The sequence below is a fragment of the Gopherus flavomarginatus genome, chromosome 2, assembly GCF_025201925.1.
Source record: "Gopherus flavomarginatus isolate rGopFla2 chromosome 2, rGopFla2.mat.asm, whole genome shotgun sequence".
NCBI classification, from domain to species: domain Eukaryota; kingdom Metazoa; phylum Chordata; order Testudines; family Testudinidae; genus Gopherus; species Gopherus flavomarginatus.
The window spans coordinates 126,809,537-126,829,342 of NC_066618.1; the positions used below are offsets into that span (position 1 = coordinate 126,809,537).

The following is a 19,806-nucleotide window of genomic DNA, read 5'->3' on the forward strand; positions in this document are numbered from 1 at the left end:
CCTCCTCCCCCACCCCCCCGTGAAAGAAAAGGGAAAAAAATCGTTTCTTGCCATTTTTCAATGTCACCGTATGTCTACTGCATGCTGCTGTTAGACGCGGTGCTGCGGCGATGAACAGCAGCATCCCCTTCCCTTCCTTTCCTGATGGCAGATGGTACAAAATGGTGGAAAACTGTCATCAGCCCGTGAGTGCTCCTGGCTGGCCTCGGTGAGGTCGGCCGGGAGTGCCTGGGTAAAAATGGGAATGACTCCCTGTCATTCCTGGCAGACGGTTCAAAAAGCTTGGTAACCGTCCTCATCATAGCAGCTGGAGCCTGTGCTCCATCAGCACCCCCCACCCTTTCGTGTCTAAAGAAAAGATTCTGTACTCCCTGGACTATCATAGCAGCGGGTAGCTGTGATCCTCTCCCCCCCACCCTTTAATGTCCTGCCTGGACTATCATAGCAGCGGGAGGCTGCCTCCCCCTCATTTTATCTTGCTAAAAAGTCAGTGTTTCTTATTCCTGCATTCTTTATTACTTCATCACACTAATGGAGGGACACTGCCACGGTAGCCCAGGACGGTTGGGGGAGGAGGGAAGCAATGGGTGAGTTTGTTGCAGGGGCACCCCCTGGAATGGCATGCAGCCCATCATTTCTGCGAGATCTCTGGGGCTCTGACCCAAAGCGGCTCTGCTCTCTGGCTTTGTAGTAGACTTGTCCCATATTCTAGGCAGGACTGACTCTATTTTTAGACAAAACATAAAGAAGGGAACGACCTGGGGAATCATTCCCATTTTTGTCCATGCACCCCCGGCCGACGTCAGCGAGGCCAGCCAGGAGCACGCATGACAGCAGCAGATGGTACAAAATGATTGATAACTGTCATTGCCACTTTCCAATTGCAAACGGTACAAAATGGTTGATAACCGTCATCTCATTGCCAATTTACAATGGCAGACGGTACAATAGGGATGGTAACCATCTCTGCTACCTTGCAAAGGCAAATGAATGCTGCTGTGTAGCGCTGCAGTACCGCCTCTGTCAGCGGCATCCAGTACACATACGGTGACAGTGACAAAAGGCAAAACGGGCTCCATGGTTGTCATGCTATGGCGTCTGCCAGGGGAATCCAGGGAAAAAGGGTGTGAAATGATTGTCTGCCGTTGCTTTCATGGAGGAAGGATTGAGTGACAACATTTACCCAGAATCTCCCACGACTCTGTTTTTGCCCCATCATGCATTGGGATCTCCAGTGGGCGCAGGAGACTGCAGGAACTATGAGATAGCTACGGGATAGCTCCCACAGTGCAACGCTTCAGAAATCGACGCTAGCCTCTGTACATGGACGCACACCACCGAATTAATGTGCTTAGTGTGGCCGCATGCACTCGACTTTATACAATCTGTTTTACAAAACTGGTTTATGTAAAATCGGAATAATCCCATAGTGTAGACATACACTAAGACTTCCGTAAGGCTTGTGACTTAGTACTATGTGATATCCTGATCAGAAATTAGCACTATACAGTATCAATACAGCACATATTAAATCAGGGATAGTCGATTTTTTTTTGTCAAGGTCCAAGTTTCTTAGTCAAGGTATAATTAAGGTCCAGCCTACAGAGAAAATAATAAAAAAATGATAAGTAAATAAAAAGATTTCGGGGTCTGTTCAAAGCATCTGGCAGTCTGGATTTGGTCCGCAGTCCACCTATTGACTATCCTTGTATTAAATGGATTAGAAACTGGCTAAATGATAAATCTCCTAATATATATATAAATAGGGAATCATCACTGAATTACTGTATATCCAATGAGGTCTTGCAGGGATTGGTTCTTCACGAAATGCTGTTATGCATTTTTATCAATGGCCTGAAAGAATATATAAAATCATTGCTGACAAAGTTTGCAGATACTACTCCACCAAGCTTTGTTCTAAGAAATGAAAAGAACATGCCATTTAAACAGTTTCCTACATCACTTTGTAAGCTGGGCACAGTCAGACAACATGCACTTTAACAGAGCTAAATGCAAGGTCTAGGAACAAAGAACAGAGACCATACTTACGGGATGAGGAACTGTATCTTGAAAAGCAGTGACTCTGACAGTGACTTGGGGGGTCATGGTGGATAACTAACTGAACATGTGCTCTCAATTTGATGTTGTGGCGAAAGCAGACCCCAGATGTATAAACAAGGAAATATCAAATAGGGATATGGAGGTTCTACTACTCCTGTATATGGCATTGGCAAGACCACTACTTGAATGGTTCCATATGGCCCAGAATTTCTGCCTATAGCACTCGGCCCACAGGCCCACGCAGTCCAAAATGGCAGCTCGTACAGTCTCATAATTCCAGGTGTGCTCCTCACTCAGCGCCATGTAGGCCGCTTGAGCCTCTCCCATCAAGTACGGCACAAGCCGGACGGCCCAGGTTGTCTTCTTCCACCCAGTGCCCATGGCTACCCACTCAAATGTCCCTAGGAACACGTCCAGGTCATCCATTGGGCTCATTTTACACAGTCCCCAGCCCAGGGGTCGAGTGCCTTGGCCAGTTGCAGGACTCACCACCCGCAGTAGGAGCTGTGCTTGTGCGTTGGTCTGCTCCCTGATAAAGTCCTGCCGGCTCCGTTGCTATTCGGCCTGCCAGGTCAGGAAGGTCTGTTTCTCCATCTGGTGGGACACCTGGACGTTTTGCAGAGCCTGCTCCATTCCCTCCTACTGGTTCACCAGCCATTTGAGGGTCTCCTCTATGTCCAGGGTTGCCAACCATGGTCTCCGGCTCCAAATCCTGGACAAGACCCCACTTGTAGTGGTGCCTTCTCCCAGCCCCTCCACAAACTCAGTCAGACCACTCCAAAGTACATTCACCAGTGCCTTTTTATTGTTCGTGCCTATCCCCACCATCTACTATTTACGTATCTTACAGAGCAACACCCAGGAGTCGGCTAGCTTCTCCTGCCAGCAGAGATCTAGGGCTCCTTGCTCTTCCCTTTCCTGTCTGTCCCCCTCTGCTTCTTCCCAGCCAGCTTTATATAGCAGGCTGGCCACTCAGGCCCCCAGGTGCATCCCCTCAGGTGGTTAGGGTGAGTCCTAACCCCACTTTTAAGCAGAGCTGGGCTAACGGGCCTGGCTTGGATCTCCTAGCCAGCACCCTGTTACAGCTTCCCTTACCAATTTTGTGCATTCTTAACTTCTAATGTATATTCATTGTATTGACTTCACCTTTTTTCTGCATGTCTCTATACATTGTTATGGTTGTTTTCACTTCCCTTCTAAACTAGGATTTTTTTAACCAATTGTATGTGATTGTGGGATTGTAGATTTCTAGGCATCTAGTTAAATCACAATATATAGCAATGGTGCTTCCATATCCCTTGAATGAAGTCAGAAAAGACTATCCCTATCAATGTAGGCCTCATAATGGTGGTGTCCAGACAACCCTTGAAAGTGCTCTTATCTAAAAATACCACCTATTTAGGAGTCTCACTTGTAAGATCCTCCTAGTTTTCCAGGTTACCTTTGTGTAGCATGAAACTGACACATTTCCCTTGGCTGTTAAGTTTGGTTCTTACCGTTAATGATTACAGAGTAAGGTACAAGGCAGGCCCATTGTTGGCTAATACACATCACCCCGCTAAGTATGAATTCTGGCTTCCAAACACTCTAGTTAATTCCTTGACTGACTACACTCATCAAAGGAGCTGCTTGCGGAAATATCTCATTGGCAATCACTAACTGTTTTCTAAATCCAAATTACTCATCAGATATCCTTTTCAGATCCTCCATTTCAGTCAGGTCTGGTCAGTTCTCTACATTTTTGAGACCTTTGCTTCAAGTACTTTGGTGCAATTAGACTGCAACAGCCAAAATCTCTAGATTACTGGTTTCCAGCCTTTGGTCCACTTATGGCCCTTGATGCTCTAAATTGTGGCCATTAAGACTATGGTGCTAAGAAGGAAATTTGTATTGGATTATGAATTGAAATGTACTTCCTAAGTTGCATCCTGTGATTTTTAAATTGAAGTGTTTGAACTAGCCATATAGTTGTAGAGAAGTGGTTAGGGGCACTGTCTCCCCAACTGCCTCCTTCAATTTCAGCTGCAGCCTCAGAACAGTTCTGGTCTGAGCTTAGAGCACTCTGAGTGGCTATTCTCCCTTCCCTGCTGCAGATCCTCCATTAACTGATTACTGCATCATAGGAAGGGTAGAGAGAATAGGTCTGGCTGCTTTGTGTGTTTCCCTAATGAGTGGTGGGCCTCATAGAGAGCTGGATAGGAGCTCAACAGCCCCTGGCAGAGCCTTGAGGAGTGCCAAGAATCACCCCCGTCCCTCCTCGCAGCAATCCTGGGTAAGCCAGGAAAGGAGGGGGTAGAGTTGGGGGGGATCAATAGCCTATTCTGATTTCCTGATTTGTCTCCTTCAATCCAGGATAGGGACTGCTCTGACTTGAGCCACTGGGGATAGCCAGACCACAACACTAGGGCCTTCAAGGAAGAAAGGAGTTGCGTGACCTGACTGTGTCAGCCATAAACCACACATAATTGTCCCAACATGGGGGAATCCTCAGTGGGTTTCCTGCCCTCTTTATGTACTACCTCAGTAGCAGAAAGGGGAACAGACTAGGGCATAGAAACTGCCCTACTGTATTGATTGCATTTACCTTTTCGAAATAAAAATATGCCCTCTGACTGGAAAGGCCACATTGTCCTGAGTTAACTTGGCTATCCACCATTCAAAACAAATCTGCTGGTTGAGATTTTGTTTATGCTATGGTAGAAGGGCACAGAACTTATTCTTCATGCAACTCAAAGCATAACATTTTATAAGCCTTCAGCTTCCATCATTAGCACTTTAATTATATTACTATTTTTATTAAAAAGTCATACCCCTAATCAAAACAGTTATACCAGTACAAAATTTATGTGTAGACCAGGTCTGGCTCTGTAATTGGAAAGGAAATGAGTGAACTTATGATTATATACTAACTAACCTCAACTGATGGATCTTTTGGCCTCCTTGCTTGTTGGTAGGTGGCCCCCAAATACTGTCAGTAACTGCATTTGCAGGGTAGGATGTGCAAAGTGATGACTGACAAACAGGATTAAGAATGTAATCACTATTAGTAATCTTGGTTTTAAACAACATGCATCAAGTCTTTCTCGTTCAGTAACATTAGCAAGAGCGGAAATAATTATTCATTTATGTCACTGTTCTACTAATAGTCTGCAATTGACAGTTGCATGAAAGGGTAAAGAATCAGCAGAGTGGGGTCCTGGTCCATGAATAGTGCTCCTGGACACTACACTTAATACAAATAATAACATTGAATATTAGGTTTTTGAGCTATGTTGGAAACTAAGTGGGTGATTTGGCTTTGGAGCCTTAATTATGGTGCCCCGGGTATTTTGGTTAAATGTGAATCAGGATAAGTAAGTGAGTTCTTGCATAATATCTTACAGTGCTGTCATTCACTGTTTTACACAATGCAAGGAACATTTAATGATTTTAGAAGTAGTCTGTAATATTCCTTTTAGGGCTTGGCTACACTACAGAGTTGCAGCGCTGGTGAGGGGGTTACAGTGCTGCAACTTAGGATGTGGCCACACTTGCAAAGCACGGCCAGCGCTGCAACTCCCTGGTTGCAGCGCTGGCTGTACACCCGGTCGAGCCTCGGGTGTAGAGGATCCAGCGCTGGTGATCCAGCGCTGGTCAGCAAGTGTGGACACCCACCAGCGCTTTTATTGACCTCCGGGGTATAAGGAGGTATCCCAGAATTCCTGTCCACAACAAACCAGAAGAAAGGGAGAGCTCGGAGTTCAGCCAAACTGCTTATTTAAAAAACAAACACAGCTCCTGTTTGCTGAGCGAGCTGAGGCAGGCAGGGGAATTACTTTGGAATGTTCACAGCTGTTTGCTTGAAGAGAGAAACAGCATGCTCACACGGCAGAGGGGGAGGGGGAAGTCCGTGTTCAGCAGTTGCTGATCTGGTCTGACAGGTATTTAGCTGTGCATAATTTGCAATTAGTGAATGAGAGAGGAGTGGGGGAAGGGAGTTAGAACTTTTAAAATGATTGAAGGTAGGCACAAGACCTTAGAACTTGCAAGGCAGGGAGCTGAGAACAGTGTCAACTCCAAAAATCCATTCTGTCTGTCTCCTCCACGCTCCCTGTCACATTCCACCCCACCCCCCTCTTTTGAAAAGCACGTTGCAGCCACTTGAATGCTGGGATAGCTGCCCACAATGCACCACTCCCAACAGCGCTGCAAGTGCTGCAAATGTGGCCACACTGCAGCGCTGGTAGCTGTCAGTGTGGCCACACTGCAGCGCTGGCCCTACACAGCTGTACAAACACAGCTGTAACTACCAGCGCTGCAAAACTGTAAGTGTAGCCATACCCTTAAAGTAGTCTGAAAATGTCAGATGTTTTCCTTTTTTGTTGTTTGTTTGTTGTTGTAGGCTGAAACCAGAGAAGCTTGAAAAAGATCTTGATAGATATTCTCAAAGTGCCAAGAAAATGAAAGGGAAAAGAGTCAGTCTTAAAGAGTTTGCTGCATACTTGGAAGTCCCAGTTTCTGACACATTAGAAAACATGTTTGCTCTTTTTGTTGAGGTAAGAAATACCAGAATGTTACAGAGAATTAAAAATTAATTCGTATGTTTTTCCGGTGGGATTTTAAAAAATGCACTCATTGACTTCATTATGAGCGAATACAGCCTGTGCTGAGCACTTTTTAAAATCCCAGTTTTGACACCCTTGTGCTTTTTTCTTATCTAGTAAGTCTAAATAAATCCAGTTAACTAAACAGCCACCAATGAGGGGAACCATCAAGGTCAAACAGACCCCATGCCCAAGGCAAAGGACCCCAAAAAGCTGGACTTGTTTGGCCAAAAAGTATATTCAACGGGTGGTTACAACTCCGAATAGTGAACCAGCAAGCTTTGCTGTGATTTTAATATGTGGGAGGCAATGCAGAAATTTAAGGACATGCTCCCTCAAGAGACCAAACAGGAGTTCTCTTCGCTAGTCAAAGAAGGGAAGACAGTAGTTTGGGCATCCCTCCAGGCAGCCTTGGATGCTGCCAATTCTGGGGTCAGATCAACGGTTATGGCTATTACCATGCACAAAAGGTCATGGTTACAGTCTTCAGGGTTTCCTCAAGAAGTTCAACAAACCCTCCAGGATCTCCCATTCGAATGGCCCTCGCTCTTCTCAGAGCAAAGAGATGCCAAACTCCATGGACTTAAGGACTCCAAGGCAACCCTAAAATCTCAAGGTCTGTATTCACCGGCAGTATCCAGTAAACACTACAGGCCTCAACAGACAGGACACTATATTGCGCAACCTGCCAGGTAGGACCAGCGGATGAGGAAGAGTGAAGGATTGTGAGTAGACACCCCTCCACCAATCTCCTCTTCAGGGTTGATGTATTCTGTCCCTAAACACTCAGGTAGTTAGAAGCAGTGGTTTTGACGAGACTGTTAAGAACGACATATCAGTTCCCTCAGTTCTGGATCCAGTTACCTCTTTGTTTTCCAAACGACTCTCCCGCTTCCTCAGTGCTTGGACCCACATTACCTTGGACTGTTGGGTTCTAAACACAATAGAATTTGGTTATATCCTTCAATTTGTATCCACCCTGCCTTTCCACGCCCCCTCCCCATCCCTTTTCAGGGATCTTTCTCACAAGCAACTATTGGAACAAGAAGTTCAGTCCCTCCTTGGGGTGGGAGCTGTGGAAGAGGTTCCACACTATCTAATAGGAAGGGGGTGTTATTCCCATTACTTCCTGATTCCAAAGGGGATCTTAGACAGAACCTAGACCTGCATCATCTCAACTGCTATCTCAAGGGCTTGAAGTTCCGCATGGTCACCTTGGGCGCCATCATTCCTTTGCTGGATCCAGGGGATTGGTATGCCGCCCTCTATCTAAAGGACACATACTTCCACATATCAATTTTCCTAAAGTCCACAGAAGGTTCCTAAGATTTGCCATGAACCATACCCATTACCAGTTTGCGGCTCTCCCATTTGGCCTGTCGGCCACCCCACAGGTCTTCAACAAATGTGTGGAAGTAGTAGCGGCTTTCCTCAAAAAAAAGGAGTTAATGTATTCCCATATCTCAGTGACTGGCTAATCCGGTCCAGAGCTCAGGTGGAATCTCACTAAAAATACCCCCCTTTTGAGCCACTTCTCATTCCATTAAATATGTGCTTTATTAGTATTGTATAGCATTGACTTTTTTAACCAGAATGTTATGCAGTACCAAGTCAAATGCCTTGTACGAGCCCAAGTATATTACATATAGGGAGTGTTCCTTGTGTGTGTGGTGGTGGGGGGAGGTCTTGCATGTTCTTCTCAATACTATCTTTATCAGTGATCTAGAAGAAAGTATAAAATCATTGCATATGACACTAAAATTGGTGAATTTGTAACTAAGAGGGCAGGTCAGTTATACAGAGTGATCTCTTTTCAGTTTGAGGGAAGCATTACTAGTGCAAGACAATAAACCTGTTCTCGTCTCTGCTCCATGAGTTTTACACTAATGTTACTTTCCCACTTACATATTATATATCTAAGTGATCTGTTAACAAAAGCTGCAGGGGTCAAGTAGTATGATAGTACTATCAAGTGGTAGTATTTGGAGGTTTTTAAGAGCAGGTTAAACAAACACCTGTCAGGAATTGTCTAGATAATAATTAGTCCTAACATAAGTGTAGAGGACAGGATCAGAAGACCTCTTGAGGTCCTTTCCAGTCCTATGATTCGATGACCACTGAGACTTGGGGGGTTCTCATTGCCGTGAGGAGATAATCTAATAGAACTACAAGGGCTGAGGTCCATGCCATATCCAAGTTTAAAGTCTAATCACAGGAGGACTGAAGATGTTCACTGAATTTGTGTCTTATCTGGAGCTTGGCTTTTAGTGCTTTCTCAATAATTTTGCCTTGGAATGCTTAAATTCAAAAAGGAAGCTTACAAGAAGTGGAAATTTGGACAGATGACTAGGGAAGAGTATAAAAATATTGCTCGAGCACGCAGAGATGTAATCAAGGCCAAGGCAGAACTAGAGTTGCAGCTAGCAAGGGATGTGAAGTGGAACAAGAAGGGTTTCTACGGGTATGTTAGCAACAAGAAGGTAATCAGGGAACGTGTGGGACCCTTATTGAATGGGGGAGGCAACATAGTAACAGATGTGGAAAAAGCTGAAGTACTCAATGCTTTTTTTGTCTCGTTCTTCACAGACAAGGTCAGCTCCCAGACCGCTGCACTGGGCAACACAGTATGGGGAGAGGGGAAGCAGCCCTCAGTGATGAAAGAACAGGTTAAGGATTATTTAGAAAAGCTGGACATGCACAAGTCCATGGGTCCAGATCTAATACATCCAAGGGTGCTGAGGGAGTTGGCTGATGTGATTGCAGAGCCAATTGGCCATTATCTTTGAAAATTCATGGCAATTGGTGGAAGTCCTGTACAATCGGAAAAAGGCAAATATAGTGCCCATATTTAAAAAAGAGAAGAAAGAGAACCCAGGGAACTATAGCCTCACTTCAGTCCCTGGCAAAATCATGGAGCAGGTCCTCAAGGAATCCATTTTGAAGCACTTGGAGGAGAGGGAGGTGATCAGGAACAGTCAGCATGGATTCACAAAGGGCAAGTCATGCCTGACCAACCTGATTGCCTTCTATGATGAGATAACTGGGTCTGTGGCTATGGGGAAAGAGGTGGATGTGACATATCTTGACGTTATCAAAGCTTTTGATACAGTCTCCCACAGTATTCTTGCCAGAAAGTTGTAGTATGGATTGCATTAATGGACTATGAGGTGGATAGAAATCTGGCTAGATTGTCAGGCTCACCAGGTAGTGATCAATGGCTCAATGTCTCGTTGCCAGCTAGTATGAAGTGGAGTAACCTAGGAGTTGGTCGTGGGGCCGGTTTTGTTCAACATCTTTATTAATAATCTGGATGATAGGATGAATTGCACCCTCAGCAAGTTCGCAGATGACATTGAGCTGTGGGTAGAGTTAGATACGGTGGAGGGTAGGGATAGGATGCAGAGTGACCTAGACAAATTGGAGGATTGGGCCAAAAGAAATCTGATGAGATTCAATAAGGACAAGTTCAGAGTCCTGCACTTAGGAAGAAAGAATCCCATGCACTGCTACAGGCTGGGGACTGACTGGCTAAGCAGTAGTTCTGCAGAAAAGGACTTGCGGATTACAGTGGGCGAGAAGCTGGATAGGAGTCAGCAGTGTGCCCTTGTTGCCAAGAAGACCAACGGCATATTGGGCTGCATTTGTAGGAGTATTCCAAGCAGATCGAGAGAAGTGATTATCCTCCTCTATTCGGCACTGGTGAGGCACACCTGGAGTATTGCATCCAGTTTTGGTCCCCCTCCCCCCCCCCCCCCCCAGAAGGGATGTGGACAAATTGGAGAGAGTCCAGCGGAGGGCAATGAAAATTATTAGGGGGCTGAGGCACATGACTTATGAGGGGAGGCTGAGGGATCTGGGGTTATTTAGTCTTCAGAAGAGAAGAGTGGGGGGGGGGGGGGATTTGATAGCAGCCTTCAACTACCTGAAAGGGAGTTCTAAAGAGGATGGAGCTTGGCTATTCTCAGTGGTGGCAGATGACAGAACAAGGAGCAATGACCTCAAGTTGCAGTCGGGGAGGTCTATGTTGGATATTAGGAAACACTATTTCACTAGGAGGGTAGTGAAGCACTGGAATGGGTTACTAGGGAGGTGATGGAATCTCCATCCTTAGAGGTTTTTAAGGCTCAGCTTGACAAAGCCCTGGCTGGGATGATTTAGTTGGTGTAGGTCCTGCTTTGAGCAGGGGATTGGACTAGATGACCTCCTGAGGTCTCTTCCAACCCTAATATTCTGTGATTCTAAAGGGAGGTAAAGAGAGATTCCAGTATCAAGTGTTGGTGTGGTTCCAGCAGGGTACTGCATTTTTCAGGAAGGCTGGCAGGTTTACTTTCTCTAAAGAAAGTGTTAATAATTTCAAATATTCAATTATGAATTGAGCTCAGTTCTGTTGGGCTTTCATCAGTTGGGGTGGAAGTTTTGATTGGCAAGTGATGACTCAACAATTTTCAGGGCTTTTTGTAATTCATCATATGCAATGGGACCAAATTTGGGTGGCAGCGTGGTTATTGCTTTCTAATCTAAGTTTTCTGTTTCAAAAAGTTCATTTTATGTGTTTTGAATTTTCTGTGGAATTGGATGAGAGCTCTTTTCAGTGATCAGTATTCTGGTCTGATGTTTGGTTTATGTAAGCTAAGTGACTTGCAAGTTCATTATGCAAAATAATTTTGCTGATTTTTGCAGCTGTAATGGCAGAGGACAGGGACTTTCACTTCCTTTAGCAAAGTGGCATAATCCTGTACTAAACCCAGCAGATAGGTTCAGATCAGGTTTTACGATCCTAGAGTTTGAATCTGACTTCATGCTTCATCTGCCATAATTCACTGATGAACCATGGAGATATTTTAGGTCAGTGCAAGGAAAGGTGGGTTGTTGGGCCAAGACATTGATGTCAGTGATTATTGTGTCTGCTAGTTCATGGGTGGATAATTTTGGTTTTCTTGGAACTGCTGAAAAGTTGAAGTATATACCTCTCCATCTCTCTGAACTGTTAAGTCATGTGCCCAGCGATGATGATTTAAAGGTCAGCTATTTCACTGCTGGTCAGAGAACGTAACAATCCTATTATGAAGATTTGCATGATCTCCTGTGAGTGATGTTCCATTTAGATGCCAGGAGTGGATTGCATTTGACAGTACCAGCGCGTTTTTCCAGCATGCTATAACCAGGTTTTAACACATCACATCTGGGTAGGAGTCCATAGCCTCTGCATTATGTAACATCTCCATTACAAAGATGACAAGGTATCAAAATGTGCTCTAGCTAATTGAATCTTAACTTGCCTAATTATCCTTCAAAACAAGGTATATTTATCCACTGGAAGAAATAGTGATATATTCCATCAGATCCATAAGAACATCTTTGGCCATACAAGTGAAAACTTTTGTAGAGTAACTTTTCAAAACAGCACCAAACCCTATAACTGACATCCATTTCCACACAAGGTAGGAGGAAGATGATCATTCTCCATACCATGGTAGAAAATAAAATAAAATAAAATCTTTTCACTGTTAAAACTTTTTTGACTGAATTTTGATCATAGTAATTTGAGCTTCATGTGTGTTAGTTAGAAAAGATATGATCAGTATATATCTTTCTATGATACATTTCATTCTCCAGTCCACTCCTCTCCACTCCAAGTTAGAAATGCAAATTTTGGCATAGAATTATACCCTCTGATTGGTTTTTTTAAGAAAACCAAGAGAGTTAGGCCCCCCTCTTTCAGTGGAATTCAGTGGGAATTGGGCATCTAATTCTTTAGTCATCTTTGAAAATCTCAACCTCTAAATTTTACAAACATTTTTCAGAATATCTTCATGTGGGTTTATGTGTTTAGTATATTTAATAATCTTTAACATTCCTTTAATAGCTATTAAATGTTTATGGAGTTCTGAGGCAGATGACAGAATTCTGATGATTTATTTTATTTTATTTACAGAATGAAGATGGTGTAATTGATCTACGGGAATATGTGACTGCTCTGTCTGTAGTATGTAGGCCATCCAAAACTTTAGAAACAATTCAGTTGGCATTTAAGGCAAGTAGCAACTTCTTACAACGTTCTTCTTACAATATGTAGGAAATACAGAAATATTTTTAAAAAAAATCAATTTGATTTGACTGGATTTTATTCTATATATTCTTCTAATTCACATTTACACTTTTTAAAAAAAGCATTAATACATTGCTTAGTTTCAGAGATCAAGCACCTCAGAAGTAATTAAATACAGATTTAGGCACTAGTCCCATCATATGATTGTAGCATGCTTTCCTCTGCATGAGCCGAGACCCATTGAGTTGGTGGGTCTCTAGAGGGGTCTGCATTAGCATGTTGCATTGGAGGACTGGGAGCTGTTATGTTGAAACCTACAAACTTACCCCTTATCCCTTGTGCTTATGCCTTATTAAAATGTGTTTTGGTTTAACCTTTTTTTTTTCCCCACATGATTAAAATTTTGTGAAACTCTTATGTTTTGGTGTGAAATTTTACGTTTGATTCACGGGAGTTCACCTTTCTCCCTCATCTCCTTGTTTAGATTGCTACTGCTCCCTTCATTCCCAACCCTACCACCAGGGTCTTGTGGCTTCTTGTGGTTCACAGGGGTGCTCTTCTCTGAGATGCCTTTGAATACCAGTCTCTCTCTTCCCCCCACCCCCAACTCCTATAAGTTACAGGAGCCACCAATATAGACCACACTAGCACAAGATCTGGAAGAGAGTGGGGACAGAAGTGGGGAGGCGGGGATAGACTTGAGCTGAGAAGGGGCTGGCAGAGTCTGGATCACTTTTTGGAGTCTTTCAGGGAAAATAACTTATCTGACTGGAGATCATTGCTCACCTTCTGAAGTCCTAGTAAAAAGCATTATATATTAAACATTAGGGAAATCTTTAATGTCAGATTCACGAATAAGATATATTGTAGGGGTTTAAAAATAAATTCACATTAGTCTATTTGTGTACCAAATATGTGGTACATATTTGCAGTGTTGGTGTGACTTTCTCCATTGCATTCTAATTAAAAAGGATAACTTAATACTTCATTTGATATAGTATTGTCTTTAGCTAGCTCTGTGTCATATTGTGATCTTATCAGTCAGAGCCAAGATACATTAGCTTCTTTAATAGTCACTCTTATTTATGAGGGTGGCAGTTAGCGGCTTACACCATGTGTGTGACTTGGCCAGTTATAACGATCTTAGTTTCTAAGAGAGAGACTTGTCCACACTGGGGTATACTTGACTTTGTTTGTACGGGACACTGTGGTAAAGAAATAACCCATATGTATTTATTTTACTATTTGTGATTTCTTTGCATTTGTCAGGGGCAGAAGTAGTGAAATTCAACAGGCATTTTTTATTTTGGGGGGAGGGGATAGGGGAAATTGGGAGGGGTTAATATTTGTCCTCCGTTATCCCAAGACCAGGTCTACACTAGAAAATATTTGCTGGTATAGCTATGCCATCAATCCCTGCTAATGTAGATGCAGCTAATACTGGCAAAAGAGTTCTTTTGATGGTATCACTTATATCAGTTCTGTAAGTGAAATACAAATTTTGCAAAAAAATAACCCACACCCTTAAGCAAGAGATGTAGCTATCCAGGACTTAAATTAATTAAAGATGTAGTCTTAGAGTTGTTACTCTGGTAGAATTTTGCAAGTCTTGCATTCATAACTAAATATGAATTATAAGCATGAGTGGCTAAGGAATAAAAGATGATCAGAGTAAAAGTATATTATAGACTTTGTTATATCGTTGTGTTTTGCATGACATCTCTATCTTTTTTGATCCTGTTCTCTGTGTAACGTGTAATCTATTTTTAAAGTCTAGATTAATTAGAACAGCTCTTCTAGTGGCATATGTTGACCTATGTAAGGATTACAGCTGTACTGCAAATTCTTAAAGAGCAAAGTGTTTCAGAAGATAAGAAAGAGATTACTATTTCGCCACTTGATGCAGCATACCGCTGGAAATAATGTGAACTGGGGGCTGTTGTCCATTTTTATTTTTATTTTTATTTTTTTATTTTTTTTAACTTAAACCACTCTCTTGTTAACTTGATGCTTTGCAGCATTGTCTGCTTTAGCTGCAGTCAAAATGTTGCAGGTTTTAGAAAGAGGTATTGTGACATAGTTCAGTGGAATAAAGAATGATGCCCTTCCTGATATTGTAAATGATATAGTCACCATTTCCTTCCATACCAATAATACACAACAATGTGCATTAGTAGGCTTATAGATATAAGCCTAAGTTAGCACCAAAGCTAAATGCCAAGTACCTTCATCCACCTGAGAAATGCATAAGTAGGCTACTAATACAGGTCCTGAAATAGATTATCTCTTCGGAAGCATTGCTCATTCATTAAAATGCCTTATTTTAAAAAGAAAATATGCCTTTAGTTTGGAGAGGGGAAATGGAAACTATTTCCCCGCAAAGGGATAAGAGATAATAGTAGGGGAAATGTTAGAAACTCCTTTTCCCTACTATTTGGAATATTTTAAAATTTATTTTTGTTATCCGTCTTTGCTTTTTCTTAAGGTTCCTTGACCCTTTTAGACCAGTTCTCCTTCCTCCTATGTGAAGCACAGCTGCCTTTTACTAACATTCTGTGTCCCAACAGACACCAGTCTCAGAGCTTATGTATGCGGTGGGGTAATGTGCTCTACAGGGGTGTGATTTCCAAAGTGTACTGACACACTGTGCATTAACTGGTCCGTGTAGACCTTGCTGGTATGCACTAAAGATTCCTTAACATACCTAAACATGGTACTATTTATTCTACGTTGAAGCATACTAGGGAACCTTCAGTGCACACCAGCACGGTCTACACAGACCAGTTAATGTGCAACACGTTAGTGTGCTTTGGAAATCACACCCCTATAGAGCACATAACCCCACCTTGTAGACAAGTCCTTAGTTGCTGAATAGAAAGCTGGTAATGAGTGGTTGGAAGCTCCAAACCACTGCTGAAATGGTAGTTTGGCACACTGAGATGAGGGAGAAGTTGACGACATCTGTACAGTGTTCTCACTCTTAGGTTTGTGTTATCTAGTGCAAAACAGTTCCAACTCCCACAAGTCAGATATCTTGCCCACTGAGGGCAACAATAGCAGGATAGAGCTTGATCCAGGCCTCTGCATTATGTTCCCCTGCCTTAGACTATGTCACCGTTGCTTGGACATTCTATGCTAGTTCTTCCTTGGCTGCAGACAGTAGAGGAGTGCCCTGCTTCATGGTCATCTGTGTGATAAGCTCAGTGGTATCTATTTCTGTCTAACCTTCCTAGTCAACATTTGGTTTTGCCTAAATTGATTCATTCAGGGCTCAAGTAGGTTTTTCCATGCTTCCATGCCACCTGTTTCAGTGCATCTGCACTTCACTCCCCTTGCTTAATGTTTAGCACTCCAGCAGCTTTGCTTGCAGTACACTGATTAATTACCTTTGCCACGGCACTTTAGCACTGCTGTCTCAGCACTTTGCACTGTTCCTTTGGCATTCTGTGGCTTTGATCTCTTTTTGCCTGCATCTTGTATACTTAATATCTTGAATCTTCAGTACTTTCAGTTTGGCACATCAGTGTCTCCTCACTCCTGTACCTCTTCAGCATCTTCATGTTTCACTGTTGCTGCTTTGGTGCATTATTTAATTAGAAGGGTTTTCTATTTTTTCTTTTCCAACATGATGTTTTCCAAGAAGGAAAGAAACAAGATGTTCAGCTTCAAAAATTATCTCTTTGACAGAACCAAGTCCAAGAAGGGATGGCTTTACCCATTGTGTTCTCTGGCTGGGAGCCTCATGATGTGCGTGTTTGCAATATACATCAAGAGATACCTCCCTGCATGCCCAAGAAACATGGTGAGCATCTCCATTCCCTGATTGAAACACACCACAGAGATTCTCACAAGTTTCTCACGAGGCTGGTCAAGAATGCACTGAAGGAAGGATCTTTGAAGCATGTATTTAAGTCAGCTCAGACTTGAGTGCCAAGACTAGTGGCACATGTGCAGACTTAGGGCCCTCCCTTTGCAGTGTCCCGTGAGGCAGCCTTAATTCCAGAGCACCCAGCACAGTCCCCTCAAAGCTCCTCCAAGTCCTTGGTTTTTATATCCACTATGAACACTTAATTTGAATAGTCCCTTCAAGATGTGCTGGCTAAATACCTTGTGGGCATTACCTCAGGAGCAAACATATTTAAAATACAGGTATAGTGCCAATGATCATAACTTCAAATACAAAAATGATACATGCATACAAATAGCATAATCATATTCAGGAAATCATAACCTTTCCATAGACACCTTACTTGACATAATTTGTACAAGATTTGTTGCAATTATGTAACAGTGGTAGCAACAATGATCTGCATGGTCATATTTAATCAGATAACATCACACCCCCAACACAAAATTGATGCAGGATGGAGTGTCCCAGACACTGCTGAATGCATCATAGGAACTTCCATTCTTTGTCCTGTATTACTACAGGTTCAAACCAAATATTAGAAGTATCAGTATATAACAGAAATGCTTTATCAAAATCATAGTTTGATCAAAACAGGCTTTTTCGTTGTAAGGTTTATTATGCAAGTAATAATATTATTTAATCCCTTTACAAATTCAAGGTAAAACTTGGCTAGACCAATAATGGATTGGATCTCGTCTTGCAACATAATTTCTGCATGTCTCATGTGATCTTGCCATGAGCTATAAAAAATAGCTAACTTATTCATACAAATGTTTGGAACCCAATAACATCAAATCAGATATTAATGTTCTTCATAGTGTAGGATTTTTGGCATTAAGCCATGAAAGCAACATGGTAGTGTGCCTCAGTTTCTCTTTTCATACAGGACATTAGGTGTGTAATGTCCTTTCTTCTGTGTATAGGTCAAGACTAGTTACAAGCATTAACTGTGAAATATCAGTATCACAAGATACTGATCATAAAGTATGTTGTCATGTAATGAAACTGTGTAACCATAAAGGCTTCTAGCACATAGTGAGTTCTTATGTATTACTCCCAACATGTTCAAGGGTTTTTCCAAAAGCTCATGCACATTGTACATTTTTTTTTACAGTTTTTGGTATCACATTAGTCACAAGAGTTACACATTAGTCACAAGAGTTAATATTATCATTAATATTAACATCAAATCCATTACAAGTGTACATTTACAAGCATTTTTGTCATGCCATGCCTTTGGCTCAATACCTTTGGGGTTTTGGCACTTTAGGGTTAATCTGTGGCTTCCATTTGCAAGATTAAGTTTTTCCCTTCCTCCCTGTCGTGTAGGGTCAAATTCTGAGCTTTCTTGCTTAACAAAACCCATCGGCTGGCTAGGTGTGTCCTCTCTGCTAACAGTTAAGGGCAACTTTGTTCCTCCCTTACCAGCTAGGTAGTTTGCGTAGACACCATGCCTTAGAGAGAGACAACTATTTTCTATCATCATGTCTGAACTACAGTTCTCCTGCTATTCAGCTAAATTTCTATATCCACAAGGCATTAGATGCCTCAGAGCTTATTAAGAAATCACATGACATATCCAAAGCATCTATGGGTTTATTCACAAGGCTGCTCTGCTGTGTAAAGCCAGGAATACAGCCTTTCTTTTGAACCTGAGACATAAACTGTTCATAATATCAGTTAATTAAGCCTCTTCTAAGCCAGTGGTTCTCAAACTTTTGTACTTGTGACCCCTTTCACATAGCAAACCTCTGAGTGTGACCCCCCCCAATAAATTAAAAACACTTTTTTATGTATTTTACACCATTATAAATGCTGGAGGCAAAGTGGGGTTTCGGATGAAGGCTGACAGCTTGTGGCCCCCCCATGTAATAACCTTGCAGCCCTCTGAGGGGTCCGAACCCCTGTTTTAAGCTATCCACATTAGATTTTTCCAAAGCAAATTCGGTGAGTTCATATACATCTGAACGACTCTGGCAGTTAGGAACTGAAATAAATTTCTCAACAAATAATTAACTGTTGCCTTCTACAGACAGAAATTCTTCCCAATTTACCTCAATTAATTCACACCCCTCAGTTACAGTAAACTGCTTGCAAAAACTAGAATGAGGATTCTTCTCCTTAGGAGCTTCTTTTAGCAACAACTCACCTTTATCTTGCTTCACAGAAGCATTGCTCTGTTGAGCCACAAGCAGCCCCTGAGTTTGTTACACCCAGAATCATCTCTGGCCTATTAGGAGGATTTTTACACAACTTCCTTTCAGGCAAGCTACAGGGCTCCATAGTTAAAAGGTTAGAGGCACTCTCTCTCCCTTTACAGCTTCTCTCCTTGGCAACATGCAGGCTACCAAGCTCAGTACACACAAGCTTAGGGACCATTCCCTTCTTGTCACAAGTTTCCACACTGTCAGTGAGTAGCACAGTCAAATTATTTTTGTGTTCTCCTTGTGCCCTGGCCATAGTATCAACCTGATTAAACAGAGTTGTCATACCTTCACTCAGCAACACACTAGCAACCATCAAAATAGAAGCACCAGAATCACTTGGTTCCTGGGACTTTTTTATGACATTAACTGGATGCGACCTAGGGCTGGTCTACACTGGAGGGGGTATCGATCTAAGATACGCAACTTCAGCTACGTGAATAGCGTAGCTAAAGTCGAAGTATCTTAGATCGATTTACCTCGGGTCCTCACAGCACGGGATCAATGTCTGCGGCTCCCCGTGTCGACTCCGCTGCCGCCACTCGCTCCGGTAGAGTTCCGGAGTTGACGGGAGTGCATTCGGGGATCGATACATCGCGTATAGATGAGACGCGATATATCGATCCCCGAAAAATCGATCGCTACCAGCCGATAGCGGGTAGTCTGGACGTACCCCTAGTTACAGTGTCATTCTCCCTAGCAGACAAAAACTTAGGAACATTTCCTTCCTGGGCTTTAGTTAAATCCAGAACCAACTCTGAGGCAGCTGATAAATTTTCAGTCATCATAGGTTGTCAGACTTCTTCTGTCTGCTTCACAGACAAAGAATTGGAGAAAAACTTCTCCTCAGCAGGCGTGCTGCTATTCTCAATAGACACTGTTTCTTCTGTTCTTCCGTTGCTTATTTTATTTGGATCTTAAGTCTGGCAGTTTCTTGTTGCATCTAGTGAGCCCTCTCCTCAGCAACCAGCCATTCCATTTACCTCTCGTAAGTTTCTT

At 42.7% G+C, this 19,806-nt stretch overlaps 1 protein-coding gene across 5 annotated transcripts in view; it reads left to right on the plus strand.

The window, feature by feature from the left end:
* LPCAT1 (lysophosphatidylcholine acyltransferase 1) overlaps positions 1-19,806 on the plus strand; it is a 205,533-nt gene that overhangs the window by 124,737 nt on the left and 60,990 nt on the right. For all 5 annotated transcript variants that reach the window (XM_050938231.1, XM_050938227.1, XM_050938226.1 and 2 more), the window contains exons 11-12: positions 6,443-6,596; positions 12,580-12,678. In XM_050938231.1, the coding sequence (XP_050794188.1) occupies positions 6,443-6,596; positions 12,580-12,678 (253 nt within the window). The remainder of the gene's footprint in view (positions 1-6,442; positions 6,597-12,579; positions 12,679-19,806) is intronic.